The sequence below is a fragment of the Sciurus vulgaris genome, assembly GCF_902686455.1.
Source record: "Sciurus vulgaris genome assembly, chromosome: 7".
Taxonomy (NCBI): Eukaryota; Metazoa; Chordata; class Mammalia; order Rodentia; family Sciuridae; genus Sciurus; species Sciurus vulgaris.
Window position 1 is genome coordinate 125,672,616 of NC_136467.1, and position 26,090 is coordinate 125,698,705.

The 26,090-nt window shown below is 43.9% G+C and overlaps 1 protein-coding gene across 2 annotated transcripts in view; it reads left to right on the plus strand.

Annotated features, from left to right (window-relative positions):
• LOC306666197 (H-2 class I histocompatibility antigen, Q10 alpha chain-like) overlaps positions 1-24,757 on the plus strand; it is a 137,189-nt gene extending 112,432 nt beyond the window's left edge. Inside the window, exon 6 of one of the 2 annotated variants that reach the window (XM_079148138.1) lies at positions 24,513-24,571. In XM_079148138.1, coding sequence (XP_079004264.1) covers positions 24,513-24,556 — 44 coding nt within the window. In that variant the 3' untranslated portion in view covers positions 24,557-24,571. Of the gene's footprint in view, positions 1-24,512; positions 24,572-24,717 lie in introns of those variants that run through there. The other variant, XM_079148140.1, reaches the window with a different exon arrangement.
• Positions 24,758-26,090: the final 1,333 nt, after the last annotated feature.

The following is a 26,090-nucleotide window of genomic DNA, read 5'->3' on the forward strand; positions in this document are numbered from 1 at the left end:
CCTGAAAGCTCCTTCTGCTGGAAGCTTTGCTTTGTCCCCAACATGCATCTCTTGGTCTTTGGAACACAGAGTCAATTGTTCTCTAACTTGCCTGTCTCCAGGAGAACCACCTGGAGAGTCCATAATATCCTTGTGCCAAGGCCACAGTCAACACCTATTGAACAAGTAAAGCTAGGTAAGAACTAGGCCTCAGTGTCTTTTAAAGCTCCCTAGGTGCTCCTTAGGTGCTGTCTAGGTGTTGCATAGGTAAGTTTTAGAACCAGGATTGGTGTTCTTATGAAGGCACAGTTGTACCTTACCTTGAACCCATCTTACCATCTGTGATATCCCCCAGTGGACCACAGACCATTCCAGGATCAGAAGCTGTTCATTTCATCTTTGTCTTCTCTAAAAATACCTTTGAATGATGAACTGTACCTATCCTTACTAACTGTTTCCTAAGGCCCCAGCCTATACTTTTTCTGTTTTGGCAAGTTCTTAGACTTTATTTCCTTTTCATTAATTATTTTGACTATGATACTTTTGTTTTAGAACAGAAGGAATTAGGGTCCAATCTCCTTACTGAGAGATTGTCTTCATTAGTGAAGATCACAAGGGTGGTGGTGTTGCGCCATAGGAGAGGGAACAGAGCTCTCCTGAGAGATGATCCCAATCCCTTTCCTCCCTGTTGTCTATCACCCTTCCAGGACTTCTTAGGTGGAGCATCTCTAGCAAACTGTCATTCTGGTCACCCTCCGCTCCGCCCAAGACTTAACTACTTCAATAATTACATGCTAGGCTTATTCCAGATCATTTACTTATGAATGCAAGGAGAGAAGTCTCACAGGAGGCCTGCAGGGTCTTACACTCAGGATGTGGGGCTCTGACAGGATCAAGACCTGGCTGCCCCTTCTCCACCAGCCCCCCCAGGTAGTCTTGTGTGCAAAGCACTTCTGCACCTCCCTTCCCTGCAAAGTGCCTTCTGCTCTGCCCTATAAACCACCATTTCTTCCTCCACTCACCCCAATTGATCCTTGGACTCACAAGAATATGATGGGGCTTTCTCCTGCTGACCTTGGGTGCCACTGCAGAGTCCTGGAACAGAAACAGAAACTGCCCAGTTCTGTCACTTGTATGCATAATCTAGGGCAGGGTCCCTTGCCCAAAGTTGTGCTCAGTTTGAAGTTTGTGTGACTGGACTTCCTGGGATTGCTGAAGATCACCTGTCACCCCCATTCTGGCCTAAAGAAAAACTGTTGATGATATGAAGCAGATCGAAGGTGCTAACGGGCATCTGGAGATGGAGGAGCTGCATCTGGGTTTCGGGTTCTTGGGAGGCTGGTTCTTGTATCTACTCCTGGGGGCTGTGAGAATGCAGACCCCGCGACTGACGGACATCCGAGGTCCGACGCGAGCTGTGGAGTCCGACACACTCCAACCAGCATCCCCCTGGATTGTGGCAGGTTGCTGAAAAGCTTCTTGCAGACCCCTACTCCACCCACAGTACTTGTGAACCTGCCTTTGAATTCTAGGATCAGAAAACACTTCCTACTGCTAGTGTCCCACTGGGAAGGGAAGAGCACAATTGCAAGAAAAGACAGATGGAAAGAAAAGCAGTGACTGCTTCCAAGAAACATCCTCTGAATGACTCATCCCTGCAGTGTGGATCCTAATTCAGACCCTGGTTGTTATCTCCAGACAAGACTGGAGTGACTTTCACCGAAATTATCCAGGAAATCCTGGTGAGGAGCCCTGCCTTGTGCCCCCTTTACCTTGGCCAGTCCCAGGTGGACTCAGTGGTGTGTTGGCAACCAGACTTCAATAAACAGGGGATGAAATGGAATGGAGAGAGTGGAGAAAAGCAGGTTCTGGAGCAATGGGTGAAAAGATGAGGAAAGGAGCCAAGAGAGGAAGAAAAAGGAAAAAAAGGGAGGGAAAGGGAAGAAAAATGCGAGAAGCAAGGACAGAGCAGGAAGGGGAAGAGATGCAGAAATGGGAGTGGGGGAGGGTCCTGCAGGACCAGCCTCTCCTGCCTTCCCCCAGGACTGGGCTCTGAGGTCCACATGGACCCTCTTAGGACTCCAGAGTAGGGTGCAGAGCCTTAGCCTTAGAGACCCTACAACCCCTTCCACAGAAGTTACTACAGCATTCCTTTATTTATTTATTTATTTATTTATTTATTTATTTATTTATTTGCGGTGCTGGGGATTGAACCCAGGGCTTGTGCTTGCAAGGCAAGCACTCTACTGGCTGAGCTATCTCCCAGCCCTCTATTTATTATATTAAAAAAAAAAAAAAAAAAAAAAAAACAAAAAAACTATATCAAGTCAAAATGAAAAGTAAGGGCAACAGAGTTCTGTTTTTTTCCCCATGATTATTATTCCAAGAATTTTAGAAATATCATATTTGAAATGTATTTATTTGGGGGCTCAGACCACAGCTGAGTGGTGTTGTACCTGCATAGCCTGCTTAGCCTGAATCAGGCCGTGAAGTCAATCCTCAGCTTCCCCAAAACAAACGACAACAAAGAAAATCAAACAAAAACAAAAATAAACTCAGAAAGTATGTTTCAAGAACACAGACTTTTCCTACTGTTAAGATCATGTATCTACCAAAATTCTTTGTGTCAGACCCTGTTCCACATCTTTTTAAAAATTAAATTAAATTCTGATATGAATAATAAAAATAACCATTGAGTTTTGGTTACTATATTTTTTCTTTCTTGACACTTAAATAGCCAGACTTGGAAGTGGGTCTCATTGGTATCACATCACAGCAGCAAAGAGTACAATGGATGTGTTGAGCTCCCTGCACTACTGCATGAGAGATGCAAACATCTGTGAATTTAGTGATCAAAGTAGGAGATATGGTCCTACTACCTTAGTTTTCTATTTGTGCTCATAATGGAAGAATATGCTAATTTTCAGAAAGCAAGTAGATATGTATTCTGTTATTTTTTAGCTTTTAGCCTTTATCTTGTGTCATCTTTTGTTAACATTTTGCCACAACTGTTGTCTCTTCCCCACCCCTACATAAACACACAGCTGTTATTAAGATCGCTGCACCTTTGGAAAATAAATTGCAAACATCATGACTCTATACCTAGAGATATGTCCAAGTTTATCTCTTAAGAACATGGCTTTGTTTTATTTTCTTTGTACATCACCAAAGTACATCAAAACTCTAGAAAAAATAGGGAGAGTAGGAACATACCTCAACATTTTAAAGCCTATTTATTCACAGCCAACATCATTCTAAATGGAGAAAAACTGAAAGCATTCCCTCTAAAAACTGGAAAAAAGCAGGGATGCCCTCTTTCACCACTTCTATTCAACATTGTCCTTGAAACACTAGCCAGAGCAATTAGACAAACCAAAGAAATTAAAGGGATATGAATAGAAATTAAAGGGATATGAATAGAAATTAAAGGGATATGAATAGAAAAGAACTCAAGCTGTCACCATTTGCTGACAAACTACTATATTGAGAGGATCCAAAACACTCCACCAGAAAACTTCTAGAACTAATAAATGAAGTCAGCAAAGTAGCAGGATATAAAATCAATACACATAAATCTAATGCATTTCTATTCATAAGTGATGAATCCTCTGAAAGAGAAATTAGGAAAACTACTCCATTCACAATAGCCCCCAAAAATATTTAGAATTAATCTAACAAAAGAGGTGAAAGACCTCTATAATGAAAACTACACACTAAAGAAAAAAATTAACAAAAACCTTAGAAAATGGAAAGATCTTCCATGTTCTTGGATAGGCAGAATTAATACTGTCAAAATGGCCATACTATCAAAGGTGCTATACAGATCCAATGCAATTCCAATTAAAATCCCAATGATGTTCCTCAGAAATAGAGACAGCAATCATGAACTTCATCTGGAAGAATAAGAGACCTCGAATAGCCAAAGCAATCCTGAGCAGAAAGTGTCAAGCAGGAGGTATCACAATACCAGAACTTAAACTATACTACAGAACAATAGTAAGAAAAACAACATACTATTGGCACCAAAATAGGCAGACCAATGGTACAGAATAGAAGACACAGAGATAAACCCACATAAATACAGTTACCTCATACTAGACAAAGGAGCCAAAAATATACAATGGAGAAATGATAGCCTCTTCAACAAATGGTGCTGGGAAAACTGGAAATCCATATGCAGTAAAATGAAATTAAACCTCTGTCTCTCACCCTGCAGAAAACTCAACTCAAAATGGATCAAGGATCTAGGAATTAGACCAGAGACCCTGCAACAAATAGAAGAAAAAGTAGGCCCAAATCTTCATCATGTTGACTTAGGACCAGACTTCCTTAACAAGACTCCCAAAGCACAAGAAATCAAAGCAAGAATCAATAAATGGGATGGATTCAAACTAAAAAGCTTTTTCTCAGCAAAGGATATAATCAATAATGTGAAAAGAGAGCCTACAGAGTGGGAGAAAATCTTTGCCATATGCACTTCAGGTAGAGCACTAATCTCCAAAATTTTAAAGAACTTACAAAACTTACACCAAAAATGCAAAAAACCCAATCAATAAATGGGCCAAGGAACTGGACAAACACTTTACAGAAGAAGATATACAGGCTATTAATAAATATATGAAAAAGTGTTCAACATCTCTAGTAATTAGAGAAATGCAAATTAAAACAACTAAGATTTCATCTCACTCCAATTAGAGTAGCTATTATCAAGAACACAAGCAATAATAAGTGTTGGTGTGGATGTGGGGAAAAAGGCACACTTACACATTGCTACACTTGTACATTGCTATGGAGCTGCAAATTGGTGCAGTCACTCTGGAAAGCAGTATGGAGAGCCCTCAGAAAACTTGGAATGGACCCACCTTTTGACCCAGTTATCCCACTCCTCAGTTTATAACCAAAGGACTTAAAATCAGTATAGTACAGTGACACAGCCACATCAATGTTTATAGCAGCTCAATTCACAATAGCTAGATCATGGAACCAACCTAGATGCCCTTCAACAGATGAATGGATAAAGAAACTGTGGTATATATACATAATGAAATATTATTCAGCCATGAAGAAGAATAAAATTATGACTTTTGCAGATAAGTGGATGGAGTTGGAGAATATCATGCTAAGTGAATAAACCAATCCCAAAAACCAAAGGCTTAATGTTTTTCCTGATAAATGGATGATAATACATAATGGGGGTTGGTTGTGTAAGAGAAGAATGGAGGAACTTTGGATTACATAGAGGGAAATGAGAGGGAGGAGGGCATGGGGGTATGAAAGATGGTGGAATGAGACAGACATCATTACCCTATGTACATGTATCATCACATGAATGGTATAAATCTACATCATGCACAACCATAGAAAGGAAAAGTTGTAAACCATTTGTGTACAATGAATCAAAATGCAGCCTATAAAACTAAAAAATAAATACAAAATAACTGAAGTACAAGTTTCAAACATATCATTTTTCTTAAACCAGCTTTTTAATGCCATGATTTACACACAGTAAAACCCATCCTTTTGAAATGCACAGTTCCCTGGGCACTCACAGTCACTTGTGCCATCACTCGCACAAAGATGGACAGCACTCCCATCAGCCCCACAAGGAAAAGATATGCAGTAAAACACTACACAGCCATCAAAAGGAGCAGAGCAGATTTTAATGTATTGTTGTGAAAAAATGTGCTCAATATATTTTAGGTTTTTTTTAGAAGATTAGGAAGATATATACTTATATAATGTACAATTTTAATAGAAGGAAAACCTGGATGATTTACCACCAAAGTTTTGACAGTGGCATCTCCAGGGTCCGGAAAAATTTGTGACTTTAACTTTCTTTGAAATGCTGGAATTGTATCTTCAAGTATAAACTGGGATTTTTAAAAGGTACCAGAGAGAATGTGAGAAACTAAGACCAAATTCAAGAAAATACTGATTTTAGAAACCAAATTATTAATTACAATCCAACACCAGAAACTCTCTCTTAAAATGAGCCTTCATGTTTTCATAGCATTGACTCCTCCCTAAACTGCTTTTGAAAGGGATACTTTTGGTTATTTTTAAATTGTAATTTCTTTGGTGCTGAGGATGAAACCCAGTGTCTCACTCTGCCAGGCGAACCCTGCACCCCTGAGCTGCACCCCAGTCCCAAAACGAATTTTTTCTTTTCTTTTTTTTTTTTTTTTTTTTTTTTTAGTGAACAGATATTTAACAAATATGGACAAAAGTTGAACCCTGAAATCGACCAAAATCAATGTGCGAAAGAGGCAGCAGATACACCACTTCCCCGGGAGTAGAGGGAGAAAAATCCAGTGGAGGCACAAGGGGACCCTGTCGCATTTCTACTCAGGACCCATTTGAAACCCGACTAGGTCTGGAATAGTCCCCGCATATCTCCTTCTTTGGGCGTCACTCTGCCCTTGTGAACTGTCAATGCAGCGAGTACAAAGAATGAGATTGAATGTGAGATTTAGAGAAGTTTCAAGAACATTTGGGCAATGCGAGAATTCCATAAGGGAACCAAAGCCGAGCAACGCTCTCAGGCTGCACACAATGGCAGTGACGGTAGGAACACAGTCTCGGAATTGCTTGCCCAGGTCTGATAGAAAGAGGATTCCAGCACTAGAGCCTCCTGGGCTTAGCTCTAGAGGGACTGCGGTTGCGGTGGATGGGAGGAAGCTCAGGCAATTACTGGCAGAGGAAGGATGAGGGGGCGAGGGTTAAGCCTGCAGATTCCTCTTTCCTTCTCAAGCAGTTGACCTTGGAGGTGAAGCAAATGGTCCTGGGAGGGGTGGTGGGTGCAGATAGGGGAGATGTTGGTGTCCCCCACAGTACATCACTCCCTTATCTAGGCGATCTCTGATTAGTTAACCCAGGCTAAGACCGTAGAAGATGTCAGTTGAAAAGTAGGCTCCTTATAAATGGACGCTGGTCCAATTATAAAAGCAAAACTAAAAGCCAAATGCAGCCTGTACTTCTATGATCAACAGAAGACCAGTCACCCTCCCCGTCCCTCAGGTGACAGCTACAAACACTCCAGCCCTGCAGCCAGCAGGTCCCTCCTGCCTGGGCTCCCCTGGCCTTGGGCCCAGCCCCTCACATCTCTACTGCCTCCTCCTTTTCTCTCTCCACTCTCAGCTCAGGAGGGTCTCTCCACTACTTCAAAGACATTTTGCTCCTGGGGCACAAAGATTTCCAAAGTCCAGGACAAAAGAGAGACCAAAACCACTAAGAGAAGTCCTGAAGGACACCCTGAGTTTCCACCCTGGGGGCAGTCCTCTCTACCCCTGCTGTGTGTGTTTGAATGAAAGGTCACAGACACCTCTTGGCATCTAGGAAATCCCCACCTTGGCTCTGCTGCAGTGCTTCCTGTTGTGTGCACATGTGCCTGTCCCTCCGAAGTGGGGCAACAATATTCATCAAATCAGCAGAGTTCTAAGGACCTCTTCCCTGCATTAGGATCCTGCTTTAGGGAAGATGAGACTGGAGGAGTCCAGAGTCCAAGTGTCCTGATCACTCCTACACAAAAGCTTACAGAAAAGCTGTGTAGGATGATATATCCTTCCAGGGATCAGCCAGTCACTGTGAATGTCAAATTCCATCCAAGAAATATCATTATGACAAAATCTCCATGTCCCACTTTTATATCTACACAGTGGCTCAAAGTGAACCAACATTGAAAAACCCCTAATTCAACCCCAGGTGAGATCATGCAGTTCCTTGAAAGGTTTTGTGGGACTTGTGGTAGAAAGGACCTCTCTGTTGGGGCTGTAGCACAACAGTCCCTATATTTCAGTGCCCCTTGAAGGATCCTCTCCCTTCTGCAGTGCACATTTGAGCCCAGTTCTAGGGAGAAATGTACCATTTCTTCTGATCCAGGAGGGATTTACATTTATCCATGGCTTTGTGGATGTTGACTTCATCTTTGAATTCTTACCATCAGTTTGCTCTGACTAAGTGTGAAACCAGACACTGTGCCTGCAGCAGAAAACAAGGGTCTGGCCACTTGAGCTAAGGCCCCAACGAGTGGCTCTTGTCCTATAAACATAGGCCATTGTGAGCCAACAAAATCCTTGGCTAGAGAAACAGCTCTCCATTTCACAAATATCTGAGTTTCTTGCTCGGCTAGTAATGTTCTAGATCTACCCCAGGGTTAACATTTAATGATATATGTTCATTTTAGTGTTAATTTTTACATGATTCATATATATATATGTATCTATTACAATATGTTACCCTGAGTCACTTTGGTTTTAAAACAAGTAAAGAAATAAGTAGTTCCCTGATGAACAACTATTAATACCATATTAAAAAAAAAACAAAAAAAAAAAAAAAACAAAAAAACAACAACAACAACAAAAAAAAAACAGTTGAGTGCCTCTGGGTTCAATCCCCAGTACCAAAAAGGAAAAATCAAAAACAGGAAATTCAACCACCACTCCCTCCCGGAGCCACCCCTCTGCAACAGGAAACTGGAAGGGCTGAAGCGCAGGCCTGCTGTTCACACCCACAGAGCAGACAAGGGATCTTTACAGATGACGATCAGAACCACCCCCAAGAACCCTCCGGTGCCTTCCCTTATTAGGCTCAGTGACATCCTAGGCTCTTCCCTGCCCCCTGCAAGCCCCTCACCTGGCCCTGACCACTCTGCCTCAACCCTCTACTCTTAGCAGAGTCAACTGGCTTCACTGACCCTGCCTCAGGCACCTACCCTGTTGTGACATCCCCTGAGCCTCCTTCCCAGGGATCTTCAGACTCCCTCCCCACACTATCAAGGGCCTGCTATGTGTACAGCGTCAAGTTCTCAGACAAGGCTTCTAATACCAACCTGTCTGAAAATGGTCCTTGCCATTTTTGCCACCAGCGATCTTGTGGCTCAGGCACATTTATCTCGACAGCAATGATCACTGGTGTTAGAATAATTACTTTTGCTTTTCGTCTGTATCTCTGAAATATATGTTCTTGAGGTAGGGACCTTGTCTAGTTGTCACCACTTGTCTCTCCAGCATCTGGAATAGTCCCAGTACAGAATAGAGGCTCATAAATAAGGGTTGAAGGAATGGATGGGTAGATGAGTGGATGAATATGTGTGGGTGTAGAGCTTTGAGAAATAATTTGATAACATGTATGAGGAGCCTTTGAAAAAGTCCACACCCTCTCACTTCATCATTCCTAGTCAAGAAACCTATGATTTTAAAACAAAATCCAAAGTATAGAGATGTCTTTAGTTATAAGGTTATTAATCAAACATTATTTACAATGATATAAAAAGATACAAAAAGGAACTGCTAGCATTCACTGGGGCCCTTGGTTTAATCACAGCTGGAAAAGGAGAGAAAGAGAAAACCAATCAGGAGTGATTATGTCTTTTTTTTTTATTGTAATGAATATTTGGTTGGTAAAACAGTGTTTAAAATGAATTTGGAATATCATAGAGTTGCTTATTGATAATAAAGTTTTCAAACGTGAGATTCAAAATGACTCATTAAATACGGCTGCAGCTACGCCAGTCCTGCATACACACACTTGCACAGGAAATGAACTCAGCGTGACCGCACAGTACAGCGTCAGGGCCCCTTCACTCTGGTCTGTGAGCATCTGCCTCTCGAAAGGTTAACCACATTACCTCACAAGCACAAGGACCTGAGTTCAATCCCCAGTACGGCAAAAAAAAAAAAAAAAAAAAGTTAACCACAATCCTCCCAGTGCTGACAAAAGGTGATTTTACATCTTTCTGGTTTTGTGCCTTTAAAAACATTTTCTGTGATTGATTATTACCCTAGTAGGATAAAATATGCACTATGAAGATTCAAAACTGATGAAATTAAATTTTAATGAAAAAGTCCAACCCAACTCTCCTTGCCCAGCTCAACTTGAAGCACAAGCCTGGGTGTCCTCTCCCCAACACCTGGAATCTTTCCATGGACCCCCTAGAATTTTCAGGTCTGGAACAATGAATCTCCAAAGTCCTCTCAAAATGTTTCTCACCCCCCAGCTCTAACGGACACCTGGTCTCCTGGAGGACACAGGCCCTCCAAAGTCCCCTACTGTGGGGTTTCCCTGGGGACTATGTACCCCTGTGCCAGCAGCTGGGGTGAGGTCCTTGCTCCTCACTGAGGTTCTCAGATCTTTCTGCTCCCTCATTCCCAATATTCCCTAGCCAGTCATAAGATGGGAGCCCCCAGCTCCCCTCCTCATAGGCACTCCCAGGGACCCCAAGCAACTTCCACATCTCTGCACTCTTGACTCCTCTCTGTCCATCACCCTCTCAGAAGTGCTGTCTCCTTGTTCCTCACTGATTTCATCAGAAGAAGATGAAGATGTGGGTACTGAAGAATGGTCCCCAAAGATACCCAGGACCTAATCCTAGGAAGAGTGAATTGATTGCATCACATAGCAGAAGGGATGTTACTGAGTGACTAAGGTGAAGATCTGAAAATGGAGAGATTGTCCTGGACTCTGTGTGTGGCCCAATCATATCACATGAAAATTTCCAAGCTGAGACCCTCCTCTGACTGGAGTCATAGAGATGCTACAGGAGAAGCAGATAGAGGAGATGCAGCAGAGGGGAGGTCAGAAGTTCCATTGGAAGAAGGAGGGAATGTGCTAAAGGGGGCACATATGAGGACCTGAGCATGGGCTCTAGGAGCTAAAAGTGGTTCCTACATAATAGTCATCAAAGAGATAGGCACTTAATTTTCAAAATACCCTGAATGAGCCTGGAAGCAGATCCCTCACTGCAGCCTCCAGTAAGGAACACACAGACCTGCTGACATCTTGACCTTAGCCCTGGGAGACTGTAATGGTTAATTGGAATTGCCAACTTGATTTAAGAGATATCTAAGATTAAAAGACTTCTGGGTGTGTCATTGAGGGTGTATCTAGGAATGACTGGCATGTGGGATAGCGAATTGAAGTGGAAACCATCCCTAAGCATGGGCAGCACCATCCAATAGGCTGGAGGCTTGGATGGAATAAAAGCTGGAAGAACACGGAGCAGATGCAGATGCAAACTCCATTCTTCTTGAATGGGTTATTGACTGCTGCTGCAGTTGCCTGAGGACATTAGACTCTTACTCCTTCATCTTCCAAAGAGGATTCTGCCAATGATTCTCTAGGGCGTTTCCAGAAACGTTCGTCTTGGACTGGGGTAGCATCATTTATCCCTCTTGCTCTGAGGTGTCATCATCTTGGACTGCACAGCTACTGGTTCCTCTAGCTCTCCAGCCTGCAGATGGCCATTGTGGACTGTCCAGCTTCTGTTGTGTAAGTCAATCTAATAAATCCCCTTTTTATAATCATACATCGTATTGATTCTGTTCCTCTACAGAACCCTGACTAATACAGAGACCCATGGGGGACTCAGATCCAATGTAACCGTGAGGTCATAAATGGGGCTACTTAAAGTCAGCTGGGTTGTGGTAATTTCTGTGGCTCTGAGCTCTGGAAAAACTGATATCCAACTCTCAGCAGGTGGACACGACTTAGATGCCCAAGAAGACAATGGAGGATAGAATACAGAGGCTGAGAGAAGAGGGTGGAATGGAGAGATTCTGTGAGGCCGCAGACCCACTAAAGAGTTAAATTCCAGAAAGTGTCTCAGAGGACACCTGTTGCCAAGGCCCGCAATAATGTGCTGGTGACAAGGCCTGCTTCATTAAAAAGGTGGGTGTTTTCTTTTGCAGGCTGGGATGAGAGAAGGAAAGCTGGTCCTAGAGTTGGGCTCATTCATATTCATGGGGAGGGTCTGACCCTAAAGGTCTAGAGACCAACTGATGGGAGTTAACCAGCATTGACCAGAGAGCATGCCCACCCACTGTCAAGTCAGAGCAGCAGCCAGGACCACTCCGATCTGCAGGGGCTGTGGAGGATCATGGAAGGTGATGTCCTAGGGTCAAACAGACAGGTGACCAGCAATTGTACTGTTTATTATCTGTAATAAAAATAAAATTGAAGAGTAGGAGAATGAAGATACTTCAATCAGTAAGTCATGATTCCATTTTCAATTCCAAATCTGAGAAAGTGTTTAGATTCAGAACCCATTGACTAAAGAAGTGTCCACACCCAAGGGAAGAAAGAGCCCAGAACACAATAAGAAGGGCATGTGGGGACAATTCCCTTAATCCTTCTACCAAGGAACTACCATTAACTCAGGAGACTGCCCTAGGGAGAGGGAAACAGGCAAGATCTTGTGGAGTGTCATGCACTGGGATGGAGTTGACATCAACACACACATAACCACAGTGTCACCATCTCTGTCCTCTAAGATGCAGTGTTTTGAGCTCTGGACTGGCTGCACATCCTATAGAATATAAAATCAGTTCGCTTCATCCCACATCATGCTGTGGATGAGCAAGAGGGGGATAGTGGAGCTCTTTATGAGGCACACACACTCCAGAAGCTGGAAGACAAACCTTTCAGAGATTCAGGAGTGGCCCCTTCTGTGAGGTTTAGAGGTCTAGTTGTTAGAGAAAGGCAGGGACTTCCCCTCCACAGTAAAAGACCAGTGCTGCACCTGGCACCTCTCACTGCAGGGAAGGAAGCAGGCTGCCTCACTGCCTCTGACAACATCACATTCCACGCCGAGGTGCAGTATTTGGTCCACACTCTGGGTAACATAGGAGGCCAGCTTCATAAGAAACCTGGACAGGAATGGACACACTGCAGCAGTTCTAGGCCATGGAGGCTCAGCAACCACCCCTGAGACCCATGGTTCTGGGGGTGTCAAGGGTGTGAGAGATGCAGGATGGAACTGAACCCAGCACGGGGAAAAGTGCTTTGGAGATCCCTGGAGTCTGGGGGAGGCCATGCCTTCACACATAGAAATGTGCCCCTCTCAAGGCAAACTTTGGTGTATTACTGGGCCATGGTGGGACAGAATGCTTGACCATGGGACACTAAAGAACTAAGGACTAACAATAGCCAACATGGATTGGGTTCTGTGTAACTCACTAGGTCACAAACTGTACAGGTCTAGGGCAGTCCATCATAACATGGAAATGGTACGTCTGGGCTTGAGCCTGAATCTCATGTTGATACCCATCAGAAAACACCCACCCTCAAGTGGCTCTGAACAATCAAGCACACAAATTGACATAATCCAACTGTTACAATTTGGGTCTGGAATGTCCCAAAGGCCCAAGTGCTTAAGACTTGTTCCCCAGCCCATGGCAGTATTTGGAGATGGTAGAACTTTGGGGAGGTGGGTTCTATTGGAAGGAAATTAAGGCCTTGGGCGTGTGTTCTTGAAGGGGATATTGGGATCTGGACCCCTTCCTGTTTCTCTTTTTGCTTCCTGGCTACCTGAGGTGAGACACTTCCTCTGATAGGTGCTCCCCACCTTCATGTTCTGCCCCACGACAGGCACCAAAGCAACAGAGCCTTCTGACTAGGGACTGAAAGTTTTGAAATAGTGAGCCCAATTAAACTTTTCCTCTTTTTAGGTTGATTGTTTTAGGTATTTTGGAACAGTAACAGAAAGCTGACTAACATTTTAGTGATCATTACTGGACACCCAAGACTCAAATGACAGGACCATGAATGGAGGAACCACAGAGGCAGAGATGCATGAGCCCAGAAACATTGATTCCTCTTACTAAGGCTAAAATAGCTGCTGCCACCTCTCAACATCCAACTTGCTTGAGGGATCAAGTGATCCCCATGATACCATTTCTTTAGGTGATCAGGTAAATACTAAGCAACATTTGATTATACTGAGCCATTTCTGTCCTGGAAGACACTGAGGTTCATCCTCCTAGGGATAGACATCAACTTCATGTGTCAGACCCTCAACCAGCATGTACAACTATCAAGGGCTGCCATTAGGCAGATCCTCAGGATCCAATTCACTCTTAGTTCATTATCTGATCATGACACCACTCACAGTGAAGCAAGTGTGGTACAGGCCATGACAAAGGGACCCACAGGTCATGTCACAGTTTGCATTATGAAGGTGCTGGATGGGCCTTCTAAAGCACACCTGAGCACCAGCTTCGAGGAAACCCTCTGAAGGGCAAGGTGACTTCTTTCCATGCAGTGTATTTGTTAAATCAGAGACCTCTCTGTGGTGCTGTGCTCTCAAAGCAAAGGACAAGCAGGTCGAGAAACCAAATGACTCATTTACCATCACTTAGATTCACCCACTGGGGAACTTGCACTTCCCATCTCTGCCACTCCGGGCTCTGCAGGATAGGAGCTCCCAATTTCCTGAACCGGAACATTACTACCAAGGTACACAAGAGTACCAACAAACTACACATTGCTTTGACACAGGGGAGGTTTGAACAGTGTTATGTTTGCATGTGAGATGTTCCCCCCAAAATTTGTGTGTGAGACAGTGCAAGAAGGTCCAGAGGTAAAGTGATTGGGTTATGACAGCCTTAATCCAATCAGTGAATCAATCCCCTAATAGGGATTAACTGGGTGGTAACTGAAGGTGTTAGAGCATGGCTAGAGAAATGGGTCATTGGTGGCAAGACTTTGGGGGTCTATATTTTGTATCTGGCAAGTAGAGTCTCTCCCTTTGCTTCCTGATTGCAATGCCCTGAGCCATTTCCTCCACCACCCTTCTGCTATGATGTTCTGATTTACCTTGAGTCCTGGGGAATGCAGCCAGCCTTATGTGGACTGAGACCTCTGAAACCATGAGCTCCAAAATCAACTTTTCCTCCTTCAATTGTTCTAATTAAGTCTTTTAGTCACAGCAGTGAAAAAAACTGACTAAAACAATCAGTATGATCTCACAGAGCAGCAGTGGGGTAGAGACACTCTCAACTCCTCTTCTGCCAGTGGTAATGGACCCTGATCTCCAGGAGGAGAGAGGGCTGCTGTCATTGTGAATCCCAATGATCCACACTGGTGCCCCCTGATTCTTCTGGCCCATTTCAACAGGGAACTAACACTTGTACCAACGTTACCTGTCAGGGTTTGATTTCCAAGATTCAAGACACCTCAGGAAAGTTTGGATCACACACCTAGAAAGCCAGCCAAGAGCCCTGCTCTTGTGTTGAGACCCAGGGCAGCCTCGGTGCAGAGGATCTACTTACCAGGGGCTGTTGAAGTCAATGACTGCTGGTATAGCTTGGATCTGGAATGTCCCAGAGGGGCCCATGTATTAAAGGCATACCCCTCAGATTGGCACAATGGGAAGGTGGTGGAAGCCTGAAGAGGTGGGGCCTAGAAGGAGGTCTTCTGGTCACTAGGGACATGCTGTTAAAGAGGATAGAGGAAACATGCCCCTTCCTCTATTTGCCTCCATGAGGTGTACACCTGCTATGATGAACTGTGCTGCCACAGGCCCAAAACAACATGGCAAAAAAACTTCCAAAATTGTGAACCAAAATAAACCTTTCTGCTTTTAAAGTTGATTATTACAGGTACCTGTTACAGTAACAGAAAGGTGACTAACACAACTGATCACAGCAGGGACACTGAGACAGACCTCTTCCTGGGAGACATAGGACTCCTCTGGTGGCTATCATAGACAGGATGTTTCTATGTTCTGGTTGCACTCTCCTTAGGTTGCCTATGGTCTAGGACCTATCCTATAGACTCATTTACCTCTGTCAATTTCCCAGGGTTTGATTATACCTCTATCTGAAGGTTTTCCCAGGAATTTCAGACTCACTTCTCATATTCTTGGACAGGTGTTTCCCCTAATAAAATGTTGGTGAGTTCAAACTCATCAACTTCCAGCTCTGCTTTGGAGGAGTTGGCTAACCATTTCCCTTTGTGTGCTATTATTATTATAACTATCTACTTATTGCTTAATCCAGTTTATGAAATACTTCTCTTTCTCCAGCTTCTCCCACCTCTGACCTCTGGTGTTATTTCTGTGACTTCATGGATGTCTTATTTTGCTAATTCTCTTGATTTCTATCTTTCTACAGGTGTCTTCTCCATCTCCTTACTTTCTTGCATTGTGATAATGCCTGTTATTCTTGCTCTTTCCAATTCTTTTTCTCTTGTTTTCTTTTATTTTTGATTTTTTTTGTCTTTTTTCTTTCCTTTCCCTATTCCTCCTTTCTGTCTTTCCTTTTGTCCATAACTCCCTTCATTCCTGTTTTTCTTTTCATTTTTGAAGATCCCAGTACATGACAGTACCCCCATGGCTTATTAGAAGGAAGCAGGATCTGGACCTATGTGCTGACACTATGAGGCCAGAGCACTGGAATAAAGGAAGGAGAGGAAGTTGCTGATGGACATAAAAGGCCTGGGCAGTTCTGCAGCCAAGACAGTGGCTCCAGACTCCTGGTCCCCATCTTCTAGGTTTTCTTCTCAGAACTTCAGCAACATGAACTTTCACACATTCCTGCTTAGTTAGAATTAGTAGAAGCACTTTGGAAATCAGCATTATATACTGTAGTGAAGAAAATATGCCATAGGATGGAAGAATCCTACTCGTGATCATATGCCTGGGGTGATCTTGCCTGTGTGTCCAGGAGACATGTACACTGATGCTTATGGGAGAATGGAATCAAACAAAATGTATATCAACAGGTAAGTGGCACACTGTGTATATCCATCAAATGTAAAACTTCAGCAGTAAAAATGAAGGAAGGACAGCAGGTGGTGCACACCTGTAATCCCAGCAGTTCAGTAGTCTGAGGCCAGATTGAAAAATGGAGGCCAGCCTGTGGAAGTTAATGAGACCCTATCTCAAATATAAATGAAAAGGACTGAGAATGAGGCTCAGGGGTAAAGTACCCCAAGTCAACTCCTCACTACAAAGAAGAAGAAGAAAAGGAAGGCTTGGAAGGAAAGAAGAGAAAGAAGAGGAGGAAGTTGGGGGAGACTCACACAACAGGGATAATGCTCCTACATTTTAAATGGGTCACAGAACAACACATGCAATATGAGCCTACTGTATAAGACGTTTACAGACAAACAATGAACTAATATTTGAATGGGGACAGTGCTTTATGGTCAAAATCTTCAGAGAAACATAAAGGAATGGTCAATACAAGACTCAATTTGGGGGATAGAGTGGGGAGGGGAGGGGACTTCATAGGTTCCCTTTCTTATGCCAGTGCTGGAGCATGGACATGTGCTTGATCACAAATCCGTAAACTTATTCTTTTAAAACTGTAGCTTTTGGGCATTCTTCAAATTAAACATTTAATTTGACATTTTTCAAATTAAAGAGAAATAAAATCTCAAAGGATCTTGGGAGGATCCTTATCAAGATCTACTCACACTGGAACAAAGCAGCAGTCAATGGTTATGGGCCAATGTAAGAGAGAGACCCAAGGGTGCTAGAAAATAGCGCTGACCACAATTATGTATCTTTGTAGATTTTCTGGTATCAAGGTTAATCAGCCATGCAAGGCAATTCTCTATGCAAAGGATTTAATGTGATACCTACATTTTACCCCTGCATACAACTGAATTAAACTTTTAAAACCTGGGAAAACATTGGAATTTTTTAAAGAAACAGAAAAGAAAAAAAAAAAACCTATAAAGAAACCAGTGGTAATATATCAAAATGAAGAGAAAAAACACAGTAGTGTTGCTTTTACACAACTTCAGATGCAAATAATAATAGTGCTTTTAAGACTCATATTGAAACCTAAATCACCTCTATCACTTCCATTCAAACCACAGTGAAAGATGGTATCCTTAGTGTAGGAGAAAAACCGAATAGCCTGTTTTTGAAAATACCTATTCCTAGAATGAAGTTAATCATTTCTGTCTACTGAATCACACCAAATTGTTGTCACATTGCTAAGCTAGGTGTATAGACCTAAAGTATGAGATTCACATTTTTCCAACTAAAAATCAATCTGATTCACAACCTTTCTTCTCTTTCTTTCTTCATTTGCTTTGTTTTTGTTTAGGTACTGAGGAGTAAACCCAGAGGTGCTTTACCACTCAGCTACATCCCCACCCATTTTTAATTTTTTTTTTTCTTTTGAGACAGGGTCTTACTAAGTTGCTTAAGCCCTAATCACATTGCAGAAGTTGGCCTTGAACTTGTGATTCCCTTACCTCACCCTCCTGAGGTGCTGAGATTACAGGCGTGTGACACCACTTTGGGAGAAAAAATGCTTTTGGAAGATGATTTTTAAGTAAGAAAATTGAAGGTCTGGGCATGTAGGTCAATGGTAGAGTGCTTGCCTAGCATGGGTGACACCCACCCTGAGTTGTTTCCCCAGCATTGCCCAAAAAAAGGAAAAAAGAATAAAAAATTGGCTATTTTGTATTCTTACCAAAGTTAATTTTAAGTTTCCCAGGATAAACAAATATCATTGTCATTTCAAAGATATTATTGGGACTGAACTGGAGTCTTGAATCTGCTTGATAGACTTCCTATATGTTCTCAACACAGTTGCCTACTAATTGAAGGGAAATTTCTTATTAAAGTTGTTTGTGAGAAAGACTCAGAAATAGTGTTATAACTCCTTTCTCTGTCTCAACCTTTTAAGAATGACTTTCCAGAATAGAAATTTAAGTATTAAAGAAAAATGATAAGGTAAATCATCATTTGACTTATATTATCCTGAAGCTATATTTAATTTAATTTTGTTTTTAACATCTATGAAAATTCTTTGTTGTTGTAGTTGTAGTTTTTATTGTTGTTTTCAGTACTGGTGATTGAATCCCAAGGCAAATGACCACTGAGCTACATCACCAGCACAAACCCCCCCGTCCTGCCCTTTTCTTTTTGAGTCACAGTATTGCTAACTTTGGCCTCATCTATGTGATTCTCCTGCCTTAGCCTCTCCAGTAGCTGGAATTATAAGCATGTGCCACCATGCAAAAATGCATGTGTGCAAACTCTTTGAAGCTCCTCCCTTGCAGAGATGCAGCTCATTCCCTCCTCTAGAGTGTGGCCTGGACCTGCCATCTCACCTCTACCTGATGGACTGAGTCTGAGGTAGTGGGCTGTGGCTTTGGGTGTAGGACATCAAACACTGCAGTTTCCACCTTGATTCTCTCTCCACTCCCTGGCTCTTGGGGAAACCAGTCACTGTGTCCTGAGCAGCCTGTGGAAAGTCGCATGAAACTAGGAACAGAGGCCTCCTGGGGCCAGTCAGCAGGAGCTGAGGCCCCTTCCAAACACCTCATGAGGACACCACATTCCCTGGAAACCTCCAGCAGCAGCCAGGCCCCCAGAGGACGCAGTCCTGGTTGACAACTGGCCCTGTGACAGGTCCTGAGCCAGAAAACACCTCAGCGAAACCTCTCCTGGATTCCTGACCGTCACAAGCTGTGGGAGATGATGAATGTGAGATGTTTCCAGCTGCCACAGTTTGGGTAGCTATGAACCAGTAGATAACTAATACTGCCTCCAAAGAGAGAATGAATTACTGTACTTTTTCATTCGCTCTAAATTAGTCATAAAATATTCAACATGCATTTTGGTTTTAACATTAAAAAGCACGTTCATGGATAAATAGAATGTCTTTTGTTATCATGTTCAACAATCTATTTAATCGACATTCATTATACCAACTGTGAACAATTACACACAAATGAAGACCCAGGTTGGTCTGGGCTGATTCTATGCTGTCCTCTCAATCCTCCACCCTGGCTCTCCACCTTCATCATGTTATTCAATCAAATGCTCAGGTAGGTGCTGAGATGAAGTGATTTTGTAGATGACATTACAGTCTCAAACTAGCTGACCTTAAACACAGGGGATTATCACGGGTTGGATTTTCATGACCAGGGAAGCTCTTAAGGGGACCAGGGATCTTCCTAGGCAGAGAGATCCATAGTGTGAGAGGGATTCAACATGAGACATTTCCTCCTCTATTAAACTGTGAAAATGGAAGGGTATGAGGCAAAGAAAGACTGCTGCTGTGTGTTGGGAACACATGTCCCTCCGATCCCTGGAGAGCCAGCAAGGGTAGGAAACCTCAATTCTACCACCTCCAGAAACAGAATTCTGCCCACAAGTTCCATGTTCAGTGGAGAGGAAGAAACCTGACCTCAGATGACACCACAGCTTTCTGAGAAGAGAAACTGTAACCACCATGCCTGGGTTTGCGATGAGGAACTGGAAACAAATAAATGAGTGTTGTTTTAAGCAACTAAGGTAATGGTAACTTTTAACATAGGAACAGAAAATTAATTCAGGCTCCACCATGGAGCAGATAAGCAGAGATAAGCATTTTCTCCCCCGGAATGATTTTTATGAACTCTTGTGCACACTATGTGCATGAAATAAATCTTCCCTAATTTTTGTAGTTTTCTTTTTAAGACTTTCTTGGGATACAATTTCATTTTAATGCAGTCATATTTCATTCATCTGTTCAACAAAAAAATGAATGCAGTGCCACCACCATATTAGGTAAGGCCTTCATTACTGGGGATACAACTGTGACGATGTCTTTGCACTTAGGGACCTTATATTCTAGAGCCTTTTCAAAGTGAGATAGAGCCAGTAGTAACTTTAAGTGAAGGAACAACAAACCTGACTGAGGAGAACTGTCTGGGGGTAGGTGAGTGGACTGTGCTAGTATCATAATTCAGAAGTGAGTGAGGACTGAGGAGACAGGGCCCTGAGTGAGGGATGAGAGACACTGAGAGAAGGGCTGAAGGAATCGAGGAAAAGAAGGAGAAATAAAGAATTTAAAGCAGTGGACTTCTCAGATTAAGTTATTATTTTGTATATTTTACCAGATCTGAGGAGCCAAGCAGAGTAATATTGCCATTGGAATGTAGTAACATTAGTGGAGCCTGCCTAAAAACCGGTTACCTACTTAGGGCTAATCAGTTTTAAAAATAACACTACCAAGTCGGGCCTGGTGGTGCACCCCTGTAATCCCAGAGACTGGGGAGGCTGAGTGAGGCCTGAGGATTTGGGATTTCAAACCCAGTCTCAGCAACTTAGTAAGGAACTAAGCAACTCAGAAAGACCCTGTCTCTAATAAAATATAAACTAAGGACTGGGGATGTGGCTTGGTGGTTAAGCACTTCTGGGTTCAATCCCTGGTACCAAAAATAAATAACACTACCAAATGTTTCAGTAAAATATGCACACCAGGTAGTGTGAGTAACTCATAAGACAGTGCTGTATGTGAGCACCACTCAAGGGGATTTTGAATGAAGTATACACTTGCAAGTTTGAGGTGATTGAGGTTTTTACGGCTCTGGTAAAAACATTGCATCAGAAATTGCACTGTCAGTCAGAAGTTGTTCTTCTTTGTACATTAGTCTCCCCTTCGCCATGGGTTTGTATTCTGAAGTTTCAGTTACCCACAGTAGAATGATGGAAAATATTTTCTGAATTTAAGGGTACTTATTTTCTGAGTAGTGTGAGGAAATCTGTTGCCAACCTACTCAGAATGCAAATCACCCTTCTGCTCTGGCACAGCTGGTCTGTATACAAGACAATGGAACAGGGGCTGTAGGAAGTGAAAGGGCAGAACTTAGGAGAGGGGCTAGAAAAAGGGAGCACCAGGGCAGGCTGAGATGGTGGAATCAGTGCTGCTAGGACCCAAGAAGAGTGAGTGAGGAAAGGGGGTGGGGACTGAGGGTCGGTGGAGTTCTGGAAGAGAGGTCCAGGTTGATGGCTCCCAGAGAGGAGAAGAGGGTGCAGGGCTCATTAGACTAAACAGGGTTAAAGGGACTGAAAGGACAAGACAGTTGGGAAAGAAGGAGTGGAAGGCAGGGGTAAGCCCAGGGTGTACCGACTTGAGGTAGGATCTGGGCTGGTGGCCACTGAGATGCACCTTGCCTGGGTCCTGACTCCCCACCTGTTGGTCCCCTTGCTGCTCTCAAGCAGAGGCTATTTCCCTCTCCTCCCCTCAATCACCTGCCCAAGTCTCAGTCAGGGCCAGGATCCATGGGAACAGCTGGAGCAGGATTTGGGGCCACCTGACCCTTATCCTGGGGATCTGGGTAGACTCCAGTTCCTGCCGATCTCTTGGGACTTTAATAGCAAGGAATGGCATGCTGATTGGCCTCTTCAGGAACCTGACATGCAATGGGAACAAGAAATAGCTACATCCTGAGTGTCCAGAAGAAGAACCTGACCCTCTGGAACAGGAAGGAGGGAAACTCCAGGGAGATGGGGAATCCCCATGCTGGGCATCTCCACCACAGACACCATGCTTGAAACAGTCTCTGAGAGCAGGATCTGGACTTTGCTCTGACTCCTTTCTTGGGGTGCCATGCCCTCTTTGTCACATTGTCTTCCTGAGTTCTATGAGCTCTCTGAGGAAATCAGGGAGACTACCAGGCTGGCCTCAGTCCCTCTTTTTGGATTCCTTCTCCGTGTCCTGTATTGTGATGTCACTTGACGGGCCCAAGTCGTCTTGGGTTCCCATGTCCTAGGTACATCTGGAGGCCACAGGACACACAATGAGTCCACAGAGACTGTCATCCAGTCTCGTATTTAGTTTAGACCCACATCCCCTTGGATTGGTGAGAGTTGGGGTGGGTTAGGTGGCCATGGCTGACTTCCAGGGCGGGACCAGAATCTCACACACTCCAGTGGACTGCCGGCTCTGAAGTGGGGCCAGATGGGCACCTCCACCATGGTCACCATCAGGAAGCTTATGATGGCAGGGTTTACCTTGCCCTCAGTGAGGACTTGTGCTCCTGGACAACCGTGGACAGATCACCTGGCACAAGTGGGACACTGAGTTGTACAGGGTCTACCTGCAGGGCCTATGTGTGGAGTGGCTCCACAGACACCTGGAGAAGGGGAAGGAGATGCTGCAGCTTGCAGGCGCAGGGGACCTAAGGGGAATCTCCCCATCTGCCCTCCTGCCACTGGAGTTTATCAAGGAGGAGCAGAGGAAAATGGGATCCTGGCTAGAACATTGCCGCTCTCTGGTAACTGGAGGGGAAGTGCCAATTGAATTTTCATATCTAACATCAGAGAGAGAATTGCCTAAGGGCCTTGATTTTTCTCAGGACAGTTAAGGGTCTGTCTCAGGATGAAAGGGGAGAAGAACTAATGGGCGCTCCCTATCCAACCCCTTCTGTGGATTGAACCCAGGGCTTCATGCATGCTAGCCAAGCCTTTTACCAGGGAGCCACATCCCAGGCACACTCTCCTTTCCACCCCACCTCCACCCACTCCCCTTTATTTGTTTTTAAAATTTTGAGTTGTTCTTGCTAAAATGCCCAGCTGGAATAGAATTTCACATCTTGCGCCTCATCCTCTTGAGAACCTGGGATTACATGCATGTATCACCTTTTCTGCTTAGCATTTCCCTTGAGGCTGGCAGCAGACTGTGAATCGTAATCTCTTCCAGACCTTATTCTCTGCCCTACACCCAATGTCTTTGTAGATCTGATTCCAGATATTGAGTCTCTCAGCCTCCACCAGTTAAGTCCAAAAATCACTTTGTCTTCCTCAAGGATCTGGAGCCTCCTACATGGACTGGCTCACCCTGATTCTAGAATCTTCTAAGGAATAAATTATCCCAGATGCCAGTGTCCAGGTCTATGCTTGGATAATGCACTCACCCATTTGTCCTATTTTTTCTTGGTTGTTTCCCATGGATGCTGCTTTGGTGTTTCAGGAAAAATGAAAAGTGTCTCAATTTTCCAACTCTTTCCCCAGAACTGCCTAAGACATATGTGAGCCACCCACTTGAATCCTGAGGTGTTGGGCCCTGGGCTTATACCCTGCTGAGATCACCCTGACCTGGCAGAGGGTTGAGGAGACCAGAAACAGGACATGGAGCTTGTGGGAGACAGGCCTGCAGGGGATGGAACCTTCCAGAAGTGGGCAGCTGTGGTGCCTTCTAAGAGGAGTAGAGACACACAGGCCATGTGCATGGGGTATGGAGGGGCATAGAGCCTTTTACTAGGAAATCGGGAGACATTCTGGATCCCCTTGGTAGGGTTAGGCTGAGAGTTTTGTGGTCAGGACCCCTCACCTCCATTCCCTACCCTTTCTTTTTGATCCTTTCCATTCTCAGAACCACCTCCTCAGTCCACCATCTCCATCATGGATTCATCACTGGCTTGGGTTTCTTTGGACTGGGTGGCTGTTGGGATGTGGAGGAAGAAGTGTACAGTAGGAAAGTGGGAGGGGTCTGCGTTCTTATTCCAGGGTCCTGGTAGAAGAGCTCTGCCTCATCATGGGAAGCACCCTCACACACACTTGCTGACACTTACTTTATTGTAAAGCACAAAGAAAATTCAGACAAAATGATCACCATGATGATTGTCATATGGGAAGCTTATTCCCACCAGTCAGAGGCAAAGAGTTAGGTCCCTGCTGGGCGGACCTCCAGGAGAGTGGTTGGTTAATGCCTGCTCATCTCCTTTCCTCATTCCTCTTGGTCCTTCCTAGGATTTGCAGTCACAGTTCAGCAACCTTCCCTGGGATCCAGGCCTAGGGCATAGCCCTGCCTCCTCCCTGGCCACACAGAGGTTGTTTTCCTCTCATAGGTAGAAAAGAAGGGAGCTATGCTTAGGCTGCAAGTAACTGTTCAGAGGATGTTGTCCCTGAGACCCTTGGAGTAGTGTAGATTTGAGAACAAGAGGGAGTTCACCCACCCCATAATTTCTCCATTACTCACATATCTTCTGGATTTTGACTCTAACTTGTCGTTTTTCTGCTCCAGGTAATGACAGTGCCCAGCACTCTGATGCTTCTTTAGCCTTATAAAGGTGAGATTCTGGAGGGCCTATAACGGTAGAAGGGGTTGGGTAGAGGGGAATGGAGTAGGTTGTGGGAACTCTCTGGATCTTTGAGTGAGTGGTGGGTTCTTCAGAATGTTGCCACCTACAGCAACTGCCCTGATTTTGTACATGACTCTTGTTCTGTAGCATGAGACAGCTGCCTTGTGTGGGACTGAGCAACACAAGATTTGTTTAAACCTTTGTGACTAGAACCTTGGATTCCCTTTCTGCAAATGGCTTATCAGGTCATCCACATTCCCACTGGCATAAGTGCAGAGGCTGTTAAGACTCAGTGGAAGGCCAACATCATTTTTTCAAACGGAAAGTAGTTACCTATGGAGATAGCAGGGCTTTGCTTCAAAACCTTCAAAATCTTCAAAATGCCTGTGCATCACTTCACATAGCAGGGCTGAAAGGATCCAGACAGCATCCCCGCCTGCCACTGGCAAAGCATGCTGCATCTGGTAGAGAGTTTTCTATTGTTCTGAGTCCAACTCAAAACAGGACCTTTTCACTCACTTAGTAAGTGGTCCAGAGTAGCAGTGCCAAATGAAGAACATCCTGCCTCCAAAATCCAGAGGCCCACTAGGCATTGTGCCTCCTTGGTGTTTATAGGAGGGGCCAGAATGAATAACTTCTCCCTCACTGTAGAAGGAATATCTTGCCATTACTTCATAACCATTGGATATCCATTTATTGAGGTAGAAGACCCTAAATTTTTGTCAAATATATTTTCCCTTTGTAACATGCAAGTATTCTTAAACACTTCTCACTCACTAGGTCCAATCAGCATAATGTCCTCAATAAAATGGAAAAAGTCATGGCTTCTTCTGAAAGGGAAAGCAATCAAAACCCTAGGGGACAGGTGAGATAGTGTGTGCCTGTAATCCCACAACTCAGGAAGCTGAGACAGGAGGATCACAGGTTCAAGGTGGGCTTAAACAATACAGAAAAAACTCAATATCAAGAAAGAAAAGAAGATATTTATGAAGCAAATAATGACATAGATCTGAGTGGATGTCTTCTGGAATGAGACAACGAATATGCCCTTCACGCCAAAGTGTCTCTGAAAGTAAAGAAGAAAAGTAAAGAGGAGTCTTTACCCAAATCCAAAGTTAAAGTTTTAGACCAGGAAAGCAATGCTGAAAGCATCTAGAGACACAAAACAAACAAATAATCCAAGGGTTGTGAGGCCTGCATTTAATCCCTATCACCAAGAAAGATCCACCCACAACCCACTTCCAATGGACCCATCATTGCTGCTCTGGAGGCAGCTCAGATACCCTCAGAAAGGCATTCCCAGAGATAGGGATGGAGCTCAGAGGTAGAGCACTTGTGAGTAAGTTCTTGGCCCTTGCCCAATCTCCAGCACTGGGGAAAAATGTACCTCTGGGGAAATAATCTTCACCACAATACATGAAACTTCCCCTGACCACTGAGTCTGCTGTGAGGAAACTAGAAGACCACAACACACTTATGTCATTGTGGACATCAAGGCCAAAAAGCACCAGATCAAACAG